Source organism: Rhamphochromis longiceps, linkage group LG11 (genome assembly GCF_057381845.1).
Source record: "Rhamphochromis longiceps isolate RC_006_pf linkage group LG11, R_longiceps_female_GT1.1, whole genome shotgun sequence".
Lineage (NCBI taxonomy): Eukaryota > Metazoa > Chordata > Actinopteri > Cichliformes > Cichlidae > Rhamphochromis > Rhamphochromis longiceps.
In genome coordinates, this window is record NC_140567.1 from 11,126,197 (window position 1) to 11,150,170 (window position 23,974).

The following is a 23,974-nucleotide window of genomic DNA, read 5'->3' on the forward strand; positions in this document are numbered from 1 at the left end:
ATACTGTTAATTTAGGGGAAGCTCCGGGATAGATAGTAGGCATGAAGACTGAATGTAGTGCGACTTTTCATCTCATCATCTCCCTTTACAGCTCCTCCATCTAATGCACAGTACACACTGCAGTAGCTACACCCTTTTACACATGCTCTACAGTAAAATAACAAATGACAAGGTTTTACAGGTTAGAGTTATTTGTATATATTTTGCAAACTTTGTAATATATTGTATTATTTAATTAGTTCAGTCTGTTACCGTTATTGTCTTGGAGCAGCTATAACCCTTTAATAATTGCTAATTTCCTTAGTGGTTATTAAAGTTTTTTTTATTCTGATTCAAAAGAAACTCATTACTACACATATATTTCTTCAAAGCACACAAGTGTGCATTAATAAATACCCTCTCCCTGCTAGCCATCATTAGATCTTATAGGTCACTTCTACTTGCCAGGAAAACCACATTAGAGGATTGTAACTTAATAATAGAAGAGACAGTCAGAGGTAAAAGGTTACACTTTAGAAAGGCCCACGTTTTCCATGTAGATACATTGTTGCAATAGTAGTACGTCTACATTAGTATTTAAAATCTATTACAACAACAGAACCTTACCATTTGAAGTATATTTTATTATTGTAGTACAAAATTAATTCATCACATTTTATGTGGAATATCCCTTTTTTTAGGCTTTGCATGTACTTTTTGCTTCTTTCTTCTGGTGCCATTGATGGTTGTGGACTCTAAAATAGCTTCACAGCAGAAATTTGAAGTATACACAATAAAGCATCTACACTTAGAAATAGAGGCACTATGAATCCATCACTCTGCTATTTACTCTGGTTCATAATACATTTAAAAACACATAAATGCATGTTCTTTTTCATGGTTTTTCTTTTACACACTAACTCACCCACTTACAGATACATGCAGTAGCCTGATTTCTGTCACCAATCAAGCTCCATTTTCCAACCAAATTAATTCTTTCTAATTTGGAGCTTGCAGCGGTCAACCCCCCGTGGCGCTGATACTGAGCTGTGCCCGTGTGTGTTCATGCACACATATGCTTTAATGTCTGCGTAAGAAGGCGAGCACATTCTACAATAGATCTTAATTGAGAAGACGGACTGCAATCAGTACGTTCTTGTAGGAAATCATTAAATCATTTCTTCCTCCCCTCTCCTTTTCTTTTTCGCCTTCTTATGGTGATTAGCATGGTGATGATAGCATCCTGATTATGTCCATCAGAAAAATCTGACATCTGTGTTCTCTCCAGTTCTATTACTGAGGAAATTAAAAGTGAGAAGAAAAGAAGAAAAAAAACCTTGCAAAGTCCCCTAATTACTGTAGTGCATTTAACTGCAGTGTTCTTAAAAGTATTAGAGTTGGGGTGCATGTTATACTTGAGTGTTGCTCCTGGTGAATTCAGTTTTTCAAATTCATGTAAATACATGTTTGTGCATAGAAACAATGGTTTTAATTTAGCTTAGCAAAATTATTTGACACCCAAAGTACTCTTTTGGGTGTTTTCCCCCCAATTAAATTTTTTTCCCCACCATTTCTCATATAAGATTGTGGACTTAGCCTTGTGTATTGGCTGAAATATTCTTTTGATTTGTCGGATAGAGGGTTTTTATTGAAATAAAATCAAATGAAGAATCTTCTGAATCTGCTTTGATCTGAAAATAGGACCTGCATTCTTCAGTAAAAGCTCTTGACTTTCCAGACATAAAGAAGCCCTACTGGAGCAACCTTGACTCTTAGGACTTTAAATTTCCGATATGAAAAGGAAAAATACAAAAAAAATAAATAAATATAGGATGTAAGCTGTGTATTGTAGAAGCTCTGAAAGGAGTGCAGGAGTGAAAAGAGTGCAGGAAGAGACAGGAATGTTAATGGCACTTTTATTTTATTCAAAGCCAGCGGCTATCATTCACCAGAAGCTTCAGTGAGCCTTCACATTTCCTGTTTTTCTCCTTTTGCACGTTTTAGTTTTTAAGGTGTTGATCTGTGTCATGAAATCAATAATTAATGGACATTATGTTCTGTGAAGTTTGTATGTTCGTGTAGCTGCATGATGGGTTAATTGGCGATGCGGAGGTGTGGACGTGAGCTCGCTTTCTTTGTTAGCGCTGTGAGAGAATGGTGACCTGTTCTGTGTGTATCCCAACTTGTTAGAAATCCACTGCTGTGTTATAGCATATCCACAATCACTAATAGAGTCACACTTACAAATGAAACATTCAAAAATCAGCATGTTATAATAATGTTACCTCCTTAATGTTTTCCCATTTGTGTCATTAGGAGATGGCCAAGATTTTGAATCATCCACGCGTCTATGCCTTCCTCCACGTTCCCGTGCAGTCAGCCTCTGATAGCGTACTGATGGATATGAAGAGAGAATATTGCATTGACGACTTCAAACGAGTGGTAGACTTCCTTAAAGAAAGGTAAGGCAGTATATGGACTCCCAGTTGACTGATTATGTCTATGAGTGCAAATGCATATATAAGCATGTGACTACAACTACAAACTCGGGACATATTAAAACTTTCACCTTCATAGGGATACACACACTCTCCTCCTCACTTGTTACTCATTATATACTTGAACAGGAACAGTGTGTCGTAAGTCAGCAGTCCCTGGGCCATGGACCGGTACCGGGGTGGGAGACTTGAGGCTCGGGTGTGAAATTCATGGTTTTCAGGAGTTTTAGCGTTATTTTTTCATCCTTTTTATCATTGACTCTGTTTCCCTGGGTCTTTTTCTGTGTGTTATGAATAAATCTCCATTTTGTTTTGGGTACCGGTACTGGTTTTATTAAGTTGTATTCATCCGTGTCACCGTAAAGGCTGGTCCGTGAAAGTATTGTTGGACATAAACTGATCTGTGGCGCAAAAAAGGTTGGGGACCGCTGTCGTAAGTTATCAGAACAGCTCATAGGTGTTGGGAGAACATCTTTCTTTTTGGCTAGCAATGCTGCTCTCTTTCTACACTTCCTTCCTTATACTTCCTTTAAGGTATAGATACAATTTAAAATGGATCATTGCTTTTTAGCTGAGAGTTGATGAACTGTTTTTGGTTATGCAAACTGTTGTCTGCCCATCTTTGTGCTCAGATTCCTTATATTGCCTTAATTATCCTACTGAAATATTTAAGGCACATTTTCCAAGCAGTACCGCATCACTTTAGTGTCTCTTAGGTTTGGATGATTTGCTTCATAGGCCTAGATGTGCTATTATCTCTCTTTGACATCACCACTGGCCAATGACATCTCTGCCAGGCAACAGAGAATGTTATCCTTCCTCTATAATTCAGTAGTATTGTGGAGGATGGAGAACAACAACCAGTATAAAGTAACATGCACACGTTGACTTACACTACAAATTTATTGATCAGGCCCTAGGTGTTTAACACAAGTGGATGGATATCTGCTGAACAGCTAAAACACCATTAACACTTGGATCTTTACTCATTTACCTTAGACCTGGTTTTCCACTATATGGTCCATTTATGTATGTTTTTAATGTATTGTTCTAATATGTAAAATATCTCTCCCGTCTGTTTGGCACTCTTCACTTGCTGTTCACACACAGCAGTTTAGCACAGCAGTGGGGTTTTTAAAAAAAGAGAGAAAACGTAGTATAAAGCGTTTCTGAAAATGCGGGCAGAAATCCAGGCGTGAACCTGTATACACGGACACACCCCAGTGTGCATGTCAGCCTCCAACAGTGTACTGATGCCATTAATGGATGTGATTATTGTTGCTATGGCTCATAAATGTGAGGCTTTTACAAACCATACTTTTCTTTTAGCTGAAAAATGTACATATTTGAATAGCAGCACTGATCTGTTCTTTTCTTCATGTCCTTTTTCTTTACTGTACGACTCTCTTTCTGTAAGCTCTCATTTGAAACGACATCGCTTTACAAGGTTAAGCATTTCCAACTCAGAATTTACTGGCTGCAGCACCATTTGAATGGTTGAGACCAGATTCCTGGCATACTTTGCACTAAAGCAAATGTTCCTTTAGCAAATACACAGTGTGACCTCCTCACACAGATTTCAAGAGAAATGTGTACATCTCTGACATGGATTAAATATAACCACATAATGCACTGATGTGACCTCTGACATTGCCAGAAAGATGCACAATTAATCTTTCAATATATCGAAGATAATCTGTCATAGAGTTTGAGCATGAGCACTGATGGCAGCGCATGTCAGAGGGGTGAATAAACATAAAACTGGCGCTATGATAATATATAATGAAGAGATTCATGGGAAAATCAGTATGTATTCTAGATATGCCCTAGAATGCTTGCTATTAGAACATATTTTTAATACGCTGGCATGTTATTGCTCTTACCACATCATAACCTACATTTTCTTTAGCCTGAGTTGTTTGGCATGTAGGAAATATGTAAACACATGAATATACAACACATGATTCCAGTTTGTTATTGTGAGAGTTTCAAAGATGAGAAGGGAGGAAAAAGCAAGCACAAGTAAGGCCTAATCTCAGGATCGACATGTGTTCACTCCAATAATATTCAGATATATATAGATATATCTATATATTTCTTTACTTGTATTCTTTTTTTGTAAAGTTGAAGACCTTGTTTCATTATAATTTGATATAATTTGATCATTTTCATTTACTGCAGCAGTAACTGCGTCATGTATAAGCCAAAGTCAGCTGAGAAAATAAATCTGGATGATTCATTTTACGCATTCACTCACACACAACCATCTACAGTTAGGCCTGTAGATATTTGTACAATGCTGCATTACATAAAGACTCGCATAATAACCGCGTAAATAAGTAGAAGTAGACTTTCAGTTTTAATTCAAGAGGTTCAAAGAAAGGTATTGCTTGAAGTCTTTCTGCATATTCATGTGATACAAAGTCACCTGTTTCCAGAGGCTTAAATGTGGACAGTGTACTGACAAGCAGTTACATGCCTGAGTAAAACCTGTTCCTTCATTGTCCTATGACAATGGCAGATAAAAGCTCTGAAGCTGATTCCAAGTATTGAACTAGTTCACTGGTTCTCTGAATTACCAAGATGTGGTGATGAAGAAGGCGGAAAGACTGGAGATTGTTTGACTGGATAACCTCAAAAAATGAGAAACTTTAGTAGTTGCAAAATCAGTAATCTGGACCAATTTTTAAAATAATGAATGGATTGACCAGCTTAGTAACACTGAAAGACCTGAGAAACCACAGAAGATGACCAACGTCAACTACAGTATAATTATGTCCTTGGTTCAGAAAAGTCCTTCACAACAACTAAACAAGTCAAAAACAGTACCGAGGAGGTATTCATCAAAGTCTTCAATCAAGAGACGCCTTCTTAAATATAAACACAGAATCAGCTTCTAATCTGTGATCACACTGAAAACCAGGAAGGCCAGAGTAGACTTTGCCAGAAAACGTCTAAAAGAGCCGGCACCGTTCTGAAAACCGCACAAGGTTCACTTTTACCAGAATGATGGGAGGAGAAGAATATGGAGAAGCAAAGAAGACACTTGATCATCTGAAGCATAGCACGTTATCTGTCATGGTGGAGGCGATGTTGTGGCATGGTCACGTATGGCTGCAAGGGGAACCGGGTCACTAGTGTTTATATGATGATGTGACTGCTGATGGAAGTAGCAGGATGAACTCCTGCTCAGATTCAGCCAAATGCTGCAAAAGACAACGTCACAGTGGGTTCTAGACTTTAAAGGTCACTGATTGCATATTTATTGTCATCCAAGTGTTAAAAGCAATCATTATCTTTAACATTATACTAGTTTGCTGGATTACTTTTGAAAACTTGGGCTGTAATTGCTAAACAGTGCCAGAACTGGAAATGTCTCTCATATCTTGATGGTTTGATTTAAAATCCACTGTCCTGGTGTAAAGAAGTCAAATTCCCCAAAAATGTGACTTTTCAAGAACAAATCTTGTGAAATTAAACTGTACCTTTAAACACTGTGTGCATTTACGGGCTTCACAGAACCACTCCCATGTTTTTTTCCCTTCCTCACATGTCCATATGTTATTGTGTCTTTGTGTACATGTGATACTTTCTGAGTCACTGTATCTCTTTGGATACAGTGACTCACAACGCACTTGCAGGTCTTGTTTTTATCTCTGACCACATCTCCCATTTACACTCTTTTCTCATCCAGTCTTTCCCACATTCCCGTTGTTTTCCCTCTGGCCCTCTGTGGATACCCTGCTGACATAAAACACGAGCCCCATTAGTCTGAAATTCACCTTTTCTCTGTTCTTTTAGATACTTTATATCCAATATGTGACCCCATTTCCAAAAAATAGTTGATATGCTGTGTAAAATGTAAATGTAAACAGAATGCAGTGATCGCCAAATGTCATAAACCTACCCGTTCATAGAACATGCAAAACATGTCATCAAAAGTTTAAACTGAGACATTTTTAAACTTCTCCTTTTTTACTGAAAATGTTAGCTTATTGTATTTTATGGAGGCAAAAGATTTCAAAGATTGGGACTGGGACATTAAAAGACTGGGACAAGTAAGTGGCACTAAAAACGTTTTGCAACTAATCAGATTTGTTGGCAGCAGGTCAGTAACATGATTGGGTATAAAAAGAGCATCTTAGAGAGGCAGAGGTTCACTAATCTGGAAAACAAAATACTTCTCCAAGCAATTTCAGAATAATGTTACTCCATTTAAAACTGTTAATACTTTGAATATCTCTTCAGCTACAGTCAATAATATCATCAAACATTTTGAGAATCAGGAGAAATCTCTCTGTGCGAGGTACAGTACGAGGATGCTTATGATCTTCAAACACTCAGCCAGCAATGAATTAAAAACAGGCATGATCCCATCATGGAAATCACTGCGAGGGAACCCAGTTCACTGTACCAGCCAAAAGAAGCGAGACCAGCCAGCTTGTTATCAGCCTTAGAGGTTGCATTAATGCCTGTGGATCTGCAGCTTGCACATCAGGAATGGCACCGTCAATGCTGAAGAGTCACAGGTTATACAGGCTTTAGAGCAAGATATACTCCCATCCAAATGGTGTCTTTTTAAGGGAAGGTCTTGCATATTTAATCAAAACAATGCAAAACTGCTTGCGGCACCTATTATAACAGCATGGCTTCATGGTAGGAGAGTCCAGGTGCTGAACTTACCTGCCTGCATTTAAGAGCTTTCATCAGCTGAAAACATTCGGCACACCATGAGACAAAAAATACGACAAAGACCCAGAACTGTTGAGCAGCTTTAATTGCATTTCAGACAAGAATGGGACAAGAGAACTCTTACAAAAGTCCAGCAACTGGTCTCCACAGCACCCATTTGCAGATGGTTTTAAAAGAGGAGGGGGTCCTGCACCGTGGTAATCATGGTCCTGTCCCAATGTCTTTGGGGGACATTGTTGCCATCAGTTTTAACACTTTGCAAAAAACTTTTTTGTAAATTTCACCTCGCATAAAATTTGGGTTTGAGATTTAGAAGTCACATTTACAAGTTGTATTCTGTTTCTTTTTAGGAATTGGTTGTGTATTGATCATTTATCTTTCTTTCAGGTCATTTAAAAAAAAAAAGATACAGTAAATGTTTTGCATTTTCTAATTTAAGGCATAAATATCTTTTGCGTCAAGGTTTTTGCTTTCTCCTTGGCTCGTTTTGTGGATATACCACAGTTTTTGCCTTGTCTCTGGCTTTTTCTTCTTTTTTTTCTCTTTTCTGTTGTTGTTTTGTGTCATTTAGTAGAAATCCTAATACAGTGCCACTAATCTGTCCCCCCTACAAAAACCCCCCCACTGTGGTAAACTGTCAAGGAACACCTAAAGAGACCTTTCCCACAAACACACACATATTTACTCTCCACATACTGGCCATTAACTGTCTTTTGTGTGAGGCCCTGACAAAGCTATGTGTGTGTGTTTGTGTGCGCGGGTGTTTTCTGGCTACCAGTACATAAACATTCAGACACAAATGGGCGATGTTTGTTGTGTGAAATCGATACCAGCACACATCCAGTGGTCTAAACTGTTTGGCTGCAGCAGTAACAGAGATACGGTTCATGGTCTGGGAGAGAGGCCAGGACTTCAGACAAGCCAAAAACGCACCCACTGTGTTCGTGTTCCTGCAAAAGGAGAGAGAGAGTAAGAAGGCGCAAGAGTAGGCATGTGTAATATATGAAAGTTTTTTGTATGCGTGTGTGTTTGGCATGCGTTAGTTCCTATAGTGATGTTTCAGTTCATGGACGCAACAAGTTGATGATGAGGCAGAGCTGGTATCAGCGTCCTCTGTCTTGTTTTTTTTTTGGTCAGGAAAATGGTCTTTTCAGGGAACTTTGTGAAAAAGGACAGCTTACGCAGCTTATATAAATAAATATATTGGAAACATCATGATTGATGATAATTTTTCATTTCAAAATACATCCAAAATGGTTGAATGGTTGTCTCCATTAATAAAGTTGTTGCTAATTTTTGATGATAAAGTCAGCCCACATAAAAAAGGTCAAAACTATATTAATTCTTGTTTTAAATAAAATAAATAAGTCTGTTTGTAACAGTTTTCTCCTCTGAATTTCTCTTTCAAGTGCTAAAGCACATAAAAGAAGGCTCCACGCATGCTCTGTGGGAGTGTTTGTGTATGCATGAGTCAGGCTGTTAATGTAGATTCTCACAAACAGTCCTTTGTTGAAGCATGTGAAGTTCACCTCACAGAAGGAGACAGGCGTCTTGCCCAGGTGTGTTTGAGGTCACGGCTTATCTGACTGACACACACAGCAGGAGACAAATGTTATTTCTCCTTACAAACAGCTTAATGCCAGCAGCTCTGCAGAGGTCACGAGGGGTCACGCTCCTGCGGCCCTCTGTTATCATTGAAAACCCGCACGCGCGCGCATATCCGTACATGACACGTTAGACCTTTCTCCTTGACGCTGTTTACTGCTCAGGATCCCGAACCCCATTAGGAAATGAAGGGTGCATACCTGGGGTCGAATTGTTTTTCTCAAGGAAATTCTTTTGATTTTGTTTTGTTTTCTGCAAAATGTTTTGCAATGATTTTGTGTCGATGCCATTAAAGTGAGCAAAATTGATTCCAAAAGCCCAATAAGTTTGGCTGAAAATGGAAACGGTCAAGTCAAGATCAGAAATTAATTATTCAGCACCCAGGCTCATCATTACAGTTCAAAACTGGCTATGAAATTTAGAAATGTCTTTAAAAAGCAGGAGGAACTGCAACCTCTGTTGATCCTGCGTTAGCATTATATGAGAGGTTATGACTGGACAAAGAAAATGGCAAAGGCAATATTCCTTTGCTAAATAAAATAAATTACCTTTTTAAGAATATTCTATCATAATGGACCATTTGGTTCACACTGTGCTTACTGTTTGCACAATGCATTAAGTTCCTGTGGAAGCTACAGCTGAACAGTGTTGACCTCCAGGGTGAAAGCACAGTTTTTGAATATTAATCTTTTGCAGTATTTTTGCAGCCTGTCCGTTCTTTCACTGCACATTCTCTATTCCAACTTTAATATTCAGCCCAGCTTACACTACAAATGGTTCAACCTTCCACTAAATTTATCCAAATCTGCAGAGAAAAGAATCATTCCGTGTATTCTCCTTTGAATAACACTGGAGGTAATTTTTGGTGGTTTTAACTTAATTGTGTTCTTCCATGAATAATTCTAACAATCAGTGGAATGATTGTTTCATTAAAATAGTTAATTTGCTCTCCTTTTCTGGTATGGACCTTATTTTTCCCCGCTCTTTTTTCTTTGCTTCCATCAATTAAAATCACATAACTCAGTATAGTCTTTATGTAATGCTGTATGGAGTAAATCCTGTTATGGTGGAATTAAGCCTTTACAGAATGAGTGGATGTGGTCAGAGGATTTTCTACAGTTGTTTTATAGTTTGTTAAAGTATTTGGTTGATTTTTTTCCCTGAACTAGTCTTAAGGATTAAGTGTGCTTTAACCACTGGGACCAAAGAAAGGGCCAGGAATAGAATGGTTATGCCCCTGTGAGTAGAGGATTAGTTATTAGATTTATCTGTGCAAATAAAAAACATCATGCTGAAATTTAGGGCTAGTTGGTTTGAGGAGAAAAGAGAGGCGGACGGCGTAAATATCACTCTACCAAACAGTGATGAATGATTGCGTACAACTGTGCATCGAGTGGCACCTTCTGGGGTTTCCTTCTAGGTTGATAGGCTGGTTTCCCTGGAGGTTGTGTGTTCCTGACCCCTTAAAACCCTTTTAGTATAAGGGCATAGAGGTCCTTGTTCCAATTTGCATGTCTTTGTTCACATTAAAGTAAACTATATTATTTATTTGTTTCAAAGCTGTGTGGCCAAAAGAAGAGCAAAACGACAGCACAACATATTCAAAATAAGGTGATATTTTGTGTAATTTTACGTTTGAATTTCCCAAAAGAATAAGGATTTGGATAGGTCAGCAGCTGACTGATTCAACGACCCTTGACCTACAACGTGACCTATGGAAACCTATCAGTCCCATTTAAGCACCTTTTAAGCGTTTGGCCTGACCCGCTTCACTCCGTTGCTTCACTAATTTAACTCCCTGAGATGTGATTCATTTTTTACATGAGCTGCATTCACCTCACATGCTGCTGTGACTATAATCTTTACTGACCTGAACCATTACCATAACAGAGCCAACTCCAAAACCCATTTACTTTGTTTTTCTTTAAATGCAACACATACTCATGGCTGCATGAGGCTGAATTTACAGATGTACAAAAAGAGCAAGCTGACAGTCACTGAACCTTTTAGCATACGATTACGATACGAGCTTTCATGACCCTAGTACTATCTAGAAATCAAAGAGGATTTTTTTAAAAGCCCGGCTGGCGAATCACGGGAGTGAAATGCATATCACGTATTCATAAAATTATTTGTTTAAATCTGCCTCTTGTATGTGGCACTTCAGTAAATAAGAAGTAATTTTCTCTTATGTATAACAGTTGATTCAGAGACAACAGACGGCCCTTCAGTCTAAACAGTATTCGACACCAGTAATGTAAGTGAAACTAATATAGCAGACAGCTGCAAGGAAAGATTTGGGAGCTCTTTGGAATTTCCAGGTCTGATCTTCATCTGACAGTTGTAGACAAACACAACTTGACTAATCTTATAACACAAAAGACACCTGCATACATACGAGAAAACTTCTGTAAGGCTTTTTGTGCTGGCTTATGACAAGAACCAACAGCCAACCAACAATTTCTTTCGGTATTCATTCTTATAAAATACATCAATCTTTTCTATCTCTTCCAATATGATCTTTTCCTTTTTAATAAAACACTGAAACTCTTCAGTGACTTCACAGCTCAATAAATGAGTTGAGAATGTAACAGTAATGTGAGTTAGTCAGAGACTTGATCCTGGGAAAGTTCTAGTAGACCCTGTTTTCAGTCAATGCTTTACTAAAACAATCAATTTTATTGCTCAGCAGTTTTTTTTCTGTTAGTAATGTGCTGGAATGTGACGCCAGAGTGGCGCTGTGACGCCTGATAAACTTTGTGTGTCTGTATCTTGAGTGCAGCGACTCGCAAACAAACGGCTCCAAGACGCTTGTGTGTCCCGTATGCGTGGCTGTCTGTGTGTGTTTGTTAGTCATCTCTATTAGTCACGAGGCGAGATAGTTATGTCAAACCTCCTTGGGTTACAGCAGGACACATGCATCAGTAGCGTGACTACACAGTGTGTTTGTGTGTGTATTCTGGAGACAGCCTCTTGCTCTGTTTGTTGTTGAAGATACCTTCAGTAGTTAACGCACAAGCACTCCCACAAGGGTTTAAGGTATCAGCCTGGGCTAATGTTTCACTGGAAGGCGGGAGGTGCAGGAGATCCCTGAAGGAATTGGAGAGAAACACAAAGCAAAAAGCAGAAAAAAACAGATGAGACTTGTTTAGGGAAAGTAAGAAGGGAGGGAAAGAGAAGCGGGAAGGGAGCAGTGGGCTAGGCAGGTTTGCAGCTCCAACCTGCCACACTGGCGCGAGTTGTCAACATGTTACGCCTCCTTTCGCCTCTCCTTTCCCTCCAGCTGATGATTCAGCTGGAGGGAAAGGAGAGGGCCAGGTATCTGTGTACTTTGACTCTCAGTGCATGATTGAAAACCCCTATTTAACCGCAGAAAGAATATGCAGAACAAACAACCTGGTTTAGTCATCACACGGACTCTCTCACACACACACACACGCTCGAGTGCTTTTAAACTCATCGAGCAGCGCTTCCACTCTGTTGTGCAAGATTTTACATCTGTGTATTTCTACAAGTCTTTAGAAAATTTTAAACTTAGTCATCAAGTACGTCACTAGTAACGGAAGTAATAGAGATTTAATGATTATTATCACATAGATTTAACTCGTAGACATGTCATAAAGTTCATTCATTATAAATAATACATTTAAACTTACAGGATAGGGAGGGTTGAGTAACAACAACTGTTATTGCGACTGTGTCTGTTTATCCACCTGTTAATACTGTTTATGTTGCCTGTTAGCTTGTGTGTAGAAGTAATTTAATCCAGGAAGGAGTGAAAGAGGTAGCAGGTAGTCCTGCCAACATGCCTGGCTGTGTGTGTCAATAAGTCTAGTGTTGTGAATTGCCTTAGTTTAAACAACAGGAAACAAGCAGAGACGACTCATTAGCTTCACACCACGATATCCTCTTCGTGTGTGTGTGTGTGTGTGTCTGTGTCTAGAGAAAGACGCACCTTGTGGATAATGACTCTCGCAAATTCCTAAAACATTAGAGTCTTATTGATACTTCCTCTGGATTAAACCTCATTTCCTCCACTTAAACCACAAACTTCATGCACAAAAGATACAGGTGACAAATAAAAGGAAAAACCGACACCTTTGATCCCCACAGCGAGAAGATCTAGTAGTTATATTTTGGGAGTTGTTTTATTTTTGTGGTTTGGGTACACTTATTCCTTTAGGCTACGGTTACAATAAGGAGAACAGGGGTTGGAAACTGTGGCATAACAATAAATTATTGTGAATGTGTGTCATCAGCTTTTGATCTCTCTGCCTTTTGAAAGGGTTGATTGTAAGATGTGGACCACATGCAGTTAGTTTGCATCTTCAAACCAATTTTCGTACATCAAGACGGTGATAAAACAAGGATATAAGGGCAGTAAAACTGAGCCAGGCTTGTATCAGTTTGTAATTGAATGAGGTCAAGTTGGCATTTATGTGCAGTCTGTTTGTGATAATCCCACGATTAACTGTGGTAAATCTCAAATCTGTTGCAAATCCGTTGCTGTCTACATCAGATGCGTGGTGCTGTAGTGGAGCCAGCGGCAGGCTCGCCACTAGCGGACCGTTTAAAATCCACACATTAGACACGGCTCTCTCGGTCACACTGGACCGGATCTAAACAGGGCGAATTTAGACATTTAGAAACACCGAGATGCAGCTAGTTCATTTTATTAAGGACCAGCCTTCTACTAAAAGTATTGCAAATTTGCAGCTCAAAAGTGAAGGTGCCAGTAATGTACCTAAAGAACAACACAGTGTAGATGCAGGCTTTATACTTGCTCTCTGAGAGTGGCAGTCCGTATAAATGAGAGGAGGTTGAAGAGGACTCGGTGTGTTTGATAAAACTGACATTTTCTGTTAGAAATTGCTGGGGACTGTGCAGTTGTGACAGCGAAGACTCAGGTGGACCTTAGGATTTATCCAGAAAGTTGCTTTACTCGAAACTATTCCCCTGAAATGTGTGTGTAACAGGTGTATGATGTGTAGAAGAAAGCAAAGTGCTATTTACCCAAGCTGCCAGTGTGTTAATAAAGGCGTAAATGTATGCAACAGGATTGGAGTTGTGCAATAGGGCTGCTGTCTCATGTCCCGCAGTTAGAAAGTCTTGCTATGTGGATTTGTCTGCAGAAATGTTTGCATGCTTTGGAAGTGATCGCGCAACTGCTGTGACGGGCCGATAGAGAGGAGCAGTTGCACTTCTGAGTGAAAAGATCAACCTTAACCCGCTCGTCATTCACGGCATGTGGCTTGCATGCTCAGTATTATGCTTTACAGTCCATGATGCTGTAAAACACGTTACTGAGCTGAATTATTTTCACATCTTTATTAAGTCTCAAACTCTGCTGTTGAGCTTAGTAAATGCACAAGACGTCATCGTGCGTAACTACTCCTGTCTCGGTCTAACTCGGACTGACTGCTGCCACTCTCAAAGAGACTGGCGAAGGTTTTCAGTTCATCTCATTTATAAATGCAGGCAGACTGCCAACATGTTGTAATCAGCTGGTGTTAGTCTGCATTGATGAGTGTAACTCGTCAGCTCCATTAAATAATGAAACTTGTATTACTAAGTTTTGTGGCAGTCAATTTACTATAAATCCGAATAGATTTAACATCAGAAAGCAAGAGTTATTCACCCCCAATATTTGCATGATCGATGCCGGTAGGAGGATTTATGTATTTAATGAGAGGGTGGATATTATCTGAGGAAGCTTTATACTCATTCCTCACTATAAGTGTTGACAGCAAAGTCCTACATATTCCTGCTCCTTAATAATGCCGGATTTTACTGAAAGAACTGAAGGGAGTGTGTTTATGCATCAGTGTAAGATGCAGAAAAGGATACGTGTCGTTTTCTTTTTTTTTTTCTTTTTTACAGTGAATAGAGTAGCTTCCAGTGTTTCGGGCTTTTAATCACATTTCTGCGCAATGATCAGTACAAAATGGAAACATCTCGGCACGTCTTTTCTCAGCAGTGCACACAGAGCAATGTTTATGTTTGTTTCTTCTCAGCTAAAAATACCAACCAGAGATTACTTTACATATGTTTGTCATGTTTACAGCAATCAATGGGTCTGTGTTAGTGTGTGACATACATATCTGAATGTTAGAGCGTATTAGGGTAAGTTAATAATTTTATAAGAATATATTTGCAGTGTTCCCTGTTTCATGCTTCCCTCTTCAGAGACTCGTAGTCAAAAGTAATGATGCAACTTGTTTAACATGCCAGAGTTAAATCTCCTGTATAGAGATGGCACAATACCACTTTTTATGTCCAATACCAATATCTAAATTTGAATATCTGCCGATACCGACGTGAATCGATAAAGTTCATTTTATAATCAACAAAACTGTTTTGTTTTTTTTAAATATCTTGCTGCATTTTGTATAAGTTCATACTCAAGTTTAAAAAAAAAAAGTAAACTAAAGCTATTCTGTTATACCTGTATGCAAAAAATACACTGCACCCAAAATATTTCATAGTTCAGCAATACTGATCAATCTAATACACTTAAACCTACTCCATCCTTCCTATTCTGGTATGTTAAACTGTGCTTAGCAGAAATATTAAACAACCTAACTAATAGGGTTGCCAACTCCCAGCAAAAATAATAGGAAACCACCCCCCACCCTCCGCCTTATAATACTTAATGTAAAACAAATGCACAGAAATCAATTATTTTTCTACAATATTTAAATAGATTCAACATTTTTCTTCAACAGAACTGCAGACTCCACAGATGGTACCTTCCCAAAGGAAAAGGTACTATAGCTTGCCAGGGTATATATTAGAGTTAATACTTACTATATACAATAATGGATTTCTACTTACGTCATTTTACGTCAGATGAAAACTTTGGTTGTAAGATTCAGATAATTATTTATTAAAAGCTAGACATTTTAAATGAGAATAAGAAAGAAAAGTATGTCTTTGTGCCCCCTTTTCCCTGTTGATGCCCTATCGGCCCCCCTGGCAAAACTTTGCTAGACCCGCACCTGTACAGTTACCAGCCGTCAGCTGCATAGAAAAGGATCCTGGTCTAGAAAGTAATATTAAATACATTCTAACAACAGCCGATCAAGCTTAAACGTGCTGCTGTTGTTTATCCACTTGTTTCCTCTTTCTGGCGCAAAGGGGGCGATAAACAAACAAGGGAGACGGACTCACGACAGAAAAGCCGATCGGCTGATCATTGATCAGTTTCATGATTGATGTAGTAGCAGGAGAGGGAGGGGGAGAAGAAGAGGCAGTTGCTCCATATATTGGTTGTTAAGCTTAACGTGGGAATGCTTTAAAAACATTCAGAGATGAACTTACATGCTTGCTTTACTTCTCTGGGATAACTTTCTCTGAGACGAAATGCCGGTTTCGTAGCGACGCTCCAAATGCTCAACCAGACCGCCGACAGGTCTAGCAAGCCGCAGCCGCTCTATCACGTGACGCATGCTGCTCCAATGTGCTAAGCTTATGAGCTGGGTTACGCTATGTTGCAAGTTTTGTGAGGTGCTTTTGTGATATTTAATAGATCAGATTAAATTTTGTATTTCTCTCCGATATCCGATCCAGTAATTTAGGTGAGTATCGGACCGATGTCGATACATAATATCGGATCGGTCCATCTCCACTCCTGTCCACTGCCACACTGAACTTCAATATTTAATATGAAATTATCTCCAAATGCAACAGTCACAGTTAATGTTGTTACTATTTTTTAAACCCACATCTATAAATCTATGTAAAGAGTAATCTGAAGAAAAAAATGATTTGGGTGAATGAGATTTTCTTTTTATAATTTTTTTGGATGCTTTTACTTTTCACTCATTTAATTACTAAAAACTGGTGTCAAAATGTTTTTGTAAAGGAGATGTTAGTCATCTTGTTCATTATCAGCTTATCGTCTTGAAAAGTTAGAAGCTATTTAAGGATAATATTGACTGGCCACTTCTTTGCTGCTTTACCCAGTAACTGTAGTTTATCAATGAAATGCTTTGATGTGGGCTGAGCTCATAAGTTTCAAGGTTATCTTTCTCAGAAGGACTGAGGTCGTGTCTGAGTTACCACAGTTACTTGATTTGGTAAACAATTTATGGATTTACTTAAATCAAACAGGGTTATTTGTTTTTCTTTTTCCTCAAACACATTGTATTTAACACTAGTATGGGAAAGTACATATGCTTCCTGAGTTCAGTTTTCAGGCCCCTCTTCTATGGAACCAGCTCCCAGTTTGGATTCAGAAGACGGACACTAGCTCTACTTTTAAGATTAAGCTTAAAACTTTTCTTCTTGCTAAAGCATATAGTTAAGGCTGGATCAGGTGACCCTGAATCCTCCCTTAGTTATGCTGCAATGGGCACAGGCTGCTGGGGGATCCCCATGATGCAATGAGTATTTCTTCTTCAGTCACCTTTTCACTTACTATGAGTTAATAGACTTCTCTGCATTGAGTCATTAACCTCATAGGACCTGGCGTCCACATATATGGAGATCTCATTTTGGGTTGTCTAGCCCAAAATACTAAACTTTGCTCTACAAGGGCCTTGTATCCACTCACGGGAACATTATGCTGCCACTGTTCTATCGAAATGTAAAGCAAATGTTCTCATGTGTGGATCTTATATTTCTCAGAAACAAAAATTGGGTAAAACAAAATAAAATAATTCTTTGTTTTTACATTCATAAGGTCCCAATCAGCCCAAATAGCAAAGAGAAATTAAAAATGCATGCCATGAAAGTGTTCGGGTTAATCTCTGTCTCTCTTCCACGGCATGTCGTTTATCCTGTCTTCCTTCTCTCACCCCAACCAGTCGCGGCAGATGGCCCCGCCCCTCTCTGAGCCTGGTTCTGTCAAGGGTTTCTTCCTGTTAAAAGGACGTTTTTCCTTCCCACTGTCACCAAAGTACTTGCTCATAGGGGGTCGTGTGATTGTTGGGTTTTTCTCTGTATGTATCATTGTAGGGTCTACCTTACAGTATAAAGTGCCTTGAGATGACTATCGTTCCGATTTGGCGCTATATAAATAAAATTGAATTCAATTCCTACACAATATGCCAACTATAATCTGGGAATGTATAGGATTGAATTTATCTGAAGATACTGGTTTGTTCTCTTGTGTTCCTCGTAATTGTTCGTCCTCTGATTGTAAAACATCCCTTTGATTTGCTTCAATATATCATTTTACAGTCACAAATTCAGTTTGGCTTTTTAAAATATGCAAAAGCACACACAAATTATTACCTTTGAGCCAGGTATGGGCTATCAAAATCCCTAAGACATGTCTCACCATACCAGAAGTCAGATGCTAAAAATTTATAGCTGATATGAGGAAAAGGAGTCAAAAAACTGGAACCTTTTGGGCAGGGAAGAACATTAGAAATGACTTTTAAACCGCAAACACATTTGAGCCCCTAACAAACAACAGTTTGAGCTCCTAATAATGCCCTCCCAGATAGACTTTATCCACATGAAATCATGTTACATCTTCTTCACATGCCAGCTTTTCAGTTGCCCCTACATTCTGGTCATGCAGAGCAGGTTTAAACACTTTGACTTTGTCTTGTTCTGACGGACCCGTAAACCTACCTTTGGAATGCTAACACAGTAGCACTGAGTGAGTGGAACAAAGTAGCACGGCAGTGAAATGTGGACATACAAGCAACCTCCAAATAAAACACTCTAATGGAACGCCAAGTAAACCAAGCAGTAACTTGTTAACTTTCCATGTGCTTCCACACATGCACTCACTGCTGCTCAGCTGATACTGCTAAGCACATACAGGGACATAGTCATATTTCAGCGTCTGACTCACCTCTGTTTCTTTAAGATATCAGATTTCTCTTGTTTAGTGTTTGAGTCATCCTGCCTTTGAGAACCACACAGTTTCACTCGGGGTTGTATTAGAATCTGTTTGTGTGACAGTTGAACATGTTTGAGTATTATTCTTGTTAAACGTTATCGCTGGGCAACAGGTACTGTTGATTGCTTACCAGTGACGACAGTACAACTTCTGCCGTTTGTCCACTACTTGTGTTTCTAAACTCGAGAAGAAAACTACGATTTTCAGCTCTGTAGACACCGACTGTGAAGGAAACCTTCATAAATGCCAGAAATTGTCAGAAACGGGAAAGAATGACGAGCAGGGATAGCAAACCAGGTTGTCTAGCGAAGGTGTGAATGGCTCTCATTCGAATATGCTAGGAGTAGCTCACTACAGCACTGCAGAAACAAACTAGAGTAATGTGTTGTGATTGGTTACTAGATTTTTCATTGATGGTGCGTTCCTGAAAGAGTTGGAAGTCAGTAAATCCAAGAACCTGATTAGATGACTCGGCAGGTATTTTTATTTTTTGAAATGCAAAAAAATAAGTAGTATGCTGTATTGTTAATGATACCGGCATGGCTCTATCTGGCCAAGAACTAGCCTTTTTCTGGAACGTGCTAACGCCAAGGTATCTGGAAAGCTTCATCAAATACAGGTAGGTAGGTAAACGAAACACTTAAAATAGAGAAGCGTTCAGATTCATAATCATTTTATTGCAGAAACGACAAGCAAACAGCACCGAAAACAACTGTTTAAACTTAAAATAGCTTTTAAAGTGTCCGGTAATTGTGTCGAACATATTAAAATGCCTCCAGCCTAGAACTCGCCGTGAAAGGCGCCGTCTCTCCTCATCGAGAGTCCACCCTCTGCATGACTCCTGGCAGTTTGAAAATATAAGACAATCGACTCATCATCATTAATGTAGCTGAAAAATAGAAAGTCACATCTTCTGACAACACTGATGTTAAAACGAATAACTTGAATGTAATCGAATAAATGGTGGGTTTTTTTTAGTAACTCCAGGCTAAGCTGCAACTCCCATTCTCAAGGTTAAAACCACTGCATTTGGAAAACATTAAAATGTGGATGCTTTAATTGAAAATGGCAATGGCCACAGGAAACATAAAACATGAAGTAAAATATTGACTTCAATTGTTTTACTCGTGTATGATTGCATGAGTCTGATTCTGAGTTGTGAGGACAGCACATTGATTCCTAAGCTAATACTGGAACAAACCATGAAGTTGCAGCAGACTTTGTTGCATAAAGCAAATCTGTTCAATTTACAGTTTGAGTATATCACACTAAGCTTGATTTAAGTGAAGTCAATACCTTTCAGAAATGGGTGTAAAAAGTGAAGCAGCTATCAGGATTTGCTTTTATATATAATTGTTACCACAAACATGGCGGGAAATTTCCCCCCACTGCAGTTCTGTTCATGATCCAGCAATGTTTACCAGAGTTAATAAGTTAAACTTTAAACTATGTTCTCTCACACCATACCCATTTTATTTTAAGTTGTTATAAGGAGTTCAAAAATGACATTGTGATGTTAGGTAAAAACATAAATAACTTACAAGAAATTAAGTGAAATCAAATTTAATATGAGAATCCTTGACCCTAATAATGATTCCACTTAATCCTGTGCTTAAATGCTGATCTTGCATGGTGGAAACTGAAATTACTAGCACCTAAATCAGATTTAATGTCAGGCAATATTTACTCCAGGGAAATGCTCAGATGTCTGCAACACTGAAAGACAATCAGACTTAGATTTCCTGCAAGCTTTCACTTTATCAGGAGGCAGTCCTGCGCCATATGCTCTTTCTGTACCAGGGTGCACCTGAACCTCTGAGTGATCTCTGGGGTTCACAGATGTGCTCCAGGATCACATGATGGGAGGATTCTGCAATGTCATGCTTTATGTTATGTTAAGAAGACACAAGCCTCCAAGGCTGTAGTCACCCTTCTTTGCAATGTTGCTAGTGAATTGTGCAATGGTACCCTAGATTCATTCTAATGTGACATGCCAAAATGATTGATGACATTAATTTGCCCCCACCCCCGTCGTGTCATTGTTAAAATAATTGAGTGACAGAAAGTGAATCAGTTAGCCTGGCCTCCGATCTCTGTAACTCTGGTTTTACTGGGCAGTTCACCTGATAAAGAGGCACAACTTTATTTTGCAGGACAGGTTTTTTCTCACTCATGAAAACACCTACTGATGTGATGAGCTGCAGTGCTTCTAAGCACCTTTAGCCAGCTGTTGCTGTGATTTGGTGCTATATAAATGAAATTGAATTGTATTGAATTGAACTGAATTTGCCCATAAACTGCATTTCATTGCCTTGTACTTGTGACATGTGCAATGACAATAACGTTGAATTCTATTCTATTCTGATTAAAGATTATTACAAACTGAATCATTGCTTGTTTTGTGCACCCATATCTCATGTTTGTTTGTTTTTTAACACAAAGAAATACTGAAGCTTAAAAACTGACTGATACCCTCGATGAAAACTGACTGAAAGACTCGATGTCTACATCGAGTCTTTATATTTTGCTGGAAATATAGGAATAATTGCAATGATTTATTGAAAGATGAGCAAATATATATGCAGAAACAAAGTCTGTGGCATGGCATATTCTCAACAAAGCCTGAACTCTCTTAGCTTTCTGGTAAGTTTAAGTAGTCTTCAGGAATAGTTCTCCAGACTTCTTAAAGGACATTCAAAGCTCTTCTTTGGATTTTGGTTTCCTTTTGTACTGTTCTCTGAGGAGGCCAATCCATGACTTGTTTTTTTTTTGTCTTCTAGATATGCTTTTACCACATCTGCAGTGTGTTTTGCATCATGGTTATGCTGAGAAATGAAGGCTCCCCCCCCCCCTCTAATAATTGTTTTATGGCTAACCTTACATTAGAGCCATTTCTTCAGCAAACAGTCTTAAGTGAACAGCAGATGCATCACTTTAAGGGCCAGATGCATGCCTTTGCTGTATCTCTCTCTCTCTCTCTCTCTCTCTCCCCCCCCCCCCCCCTCCACCCCAATCAGCTTTTGATATCTTTTAGGCCAGCCACTTCTTCTTTTGTCCTCTACCTGTTCAGTTTCTGTCAATTTTTTTAGGAACACATTACACAACACGCAGAAATATGCACCTTGTTGGTGCAAAAACAGCATTTTATGCCTGGTAATCTTAAAATTTTGTGTTTTTGTGACAGGCTGCAAGTAAAAAAGTGCATGAGGAAGATTTAGTTCACTGTGTAGACACAACACTGGCTCGTTCCGTGACTTAGTTTCTTTTTTAATGCTTGAATGATTTATAGGTCTGCAGTTTGTGGCTTATGAGCCATTGCTCAAGACCACTTTAGAAAAAAGTACAAGAAAGTCTGGCTGCTTGGAAGCAATATATAAATAAATAGAGGTGGCTCAGTACTTTCACACAGTGTTGTTATAAGTAAATCAAGTGTCATTGCCAGCTCAAGAGAAATCTTCAGTGCGAGTAACATACAATCACTCTTTACTATAAAAAGGCTGATTATTATCAATACTTAATACAGCAACTACTTGATTGAAATTTCAGTAAGCCGGTTTAAGTGAATTCCTTTTTTATCACTTTATAAATGGCACTCTTTGTCTTATTCATTCAGGTTGAATATTTCTAATTTGCTTTGGGTGAACTGCTGAGTAAAGAAAGCACCAAAGCTTTCACGTGTCTACCTTTCATTTGCTTCAGGTGAGGCTTTTATGTTCATTTATCTGATGCCAAGATCTTATCTATATCTGCAGGGTCAGGTCAGGAGAGTGGAGTGGAATGGTAAATTACATGCTACTGCTATGCCAATGAAGGCTGGATGAATATGAAATAAAGTGCAAAGGGTCAGTCCATTTAACACCTGGCTAACCAGTCGTGAGTGGGATGCCTTTGCACCGCTACCCTCCTCCAAGTCTTCAGATGTGCGCGTGGGTGTCTGTGCTGAGACGTGTTTAAAATAACTGTTTGTGTGTGTGAATGGATGGATTTGTGGTGTCTGTGTGCTCTTATTACTCCTCCCTGAGACTAATGGGATGCGTACGCGTTCGTTCTCATTACCCTTCTCCGAGACTAATGAAGTATGTGTGTGCCAGCATGTGTAAGCGAGTGTGTTAAATTGAACTGCAGTTCTGCTCTGCTGTGTTCAGACTGTTTCATTAAATGATAAAGTTTACAGATGACTCCAGCGGGATCATTATTTAGTAGGCTCGCCATTCATTCCACGGCAGCCACCTCGATCTTTATAAATGACCCGCTGCAAAGAAAGACGGAGGTTATTTTGCACCGCACGGTTAAAGACAAATAACTTTATTATTCTTTCAGGAGACCACCAGAGCCAGCGTGTTTGCACAACCAATTTGCGCTGATATCCAAGATCAGATTTTCTTTTCTTTTTTTAAATTTCAGATAGTGAGATGCTGCATAAATAAACATAAGATACATTTATTACATAGTTGTTTTTTTCATTATTTCAAAAGAAATGGTCGCATAAATTGTTGCAAATATAAATTAAAACACTTGAAAAAGTTGCTCCATCTTCTACTTTTTAACCCACAAGTTAGACTGGGAGGCATCAGGGACTTGAGGAAAATAAAAGTAAACGATACAGGCTTAGAAAGTCTTTCTGACAGTTTCCTCTGGTGCCGTCTGAAACTATCACCTGTCTCATCTCATTCCGTCTGCTAACCAGTCACTCTTATTTCACTTCCCTACTCTTAATCTTGCCACAGTTTTCTCTAACCTCTTTTTCTAAAACCTTTCACATCTTCTAATCTTTAAGTTAATAAGAAATTGTGAGAATATTATGTTATTGTTATTTTCTTTTTGTCTTACCTGCAGAATTCACAGCATTGCTTCCATGCCGGTGCACTCATTAAGGTCTGCTAACAGTAACCCGAGTTTATATTAGTGCCACGGTGAAGCCGTGAACCCTACTTTCGCAGCTTTGATCTGCCTCTAACTCCTGTGTTATCTGTTCAGTCACCTGGCATGTCTTCTGCTGGTATTCACAGCCCCCTCTCGCTCATCCTTGATAGTGGCAGTGGGTGAGGAAAGTAAGTGATAACCAAGCAGGCCTCTTTCTCCTTGTCTTTCCCTGTAAATTGAGCTGCTACATGACAGTGCTATTACCTCCAGCTGCCACAGCTAAATCAAACACTTAAGTGTGTGAGTGATTACCTACACTCCTCACAAGTGTCCTTATTCCTTCCTCTTTCTTAGATTCCTTCTGTCTCTTTTGCAGAAGAATCGCAGGACACAACAGAAGAGGGTGTATCCCTGCAAACGTATCGCTTGTTTCTTCAACTTAGTATATCAAGAGTTTACATTTAGTAAAGCAAAAAGTAGT

The 23,974-nt window shown here is 38.9% G+C and overlaps 1 protein-coding gene across 1 annotated transcript in view; it reads left to right on the forward strand.

Moving 5' to 3' along the window:
- The window catches only part of cdkal1 (CDK5 regulatory subunit associated protein 1-like 1), a 259,922-nt gene that overhangs the window by 154,534 nt on the left and 81,414 nt on the right, over positions 1-23,974 (forward strand). The window contains exon 10 of the mRNA XM_085422313.1: positions 2,296-2,441. Coding sequence (XP_085278439.1) covers positions 2,296-2,441 — 146 coding nt within the window. The remainder of the gene's footprint in view (positions 1-2,295; positions 2,442-23,974) is intronic.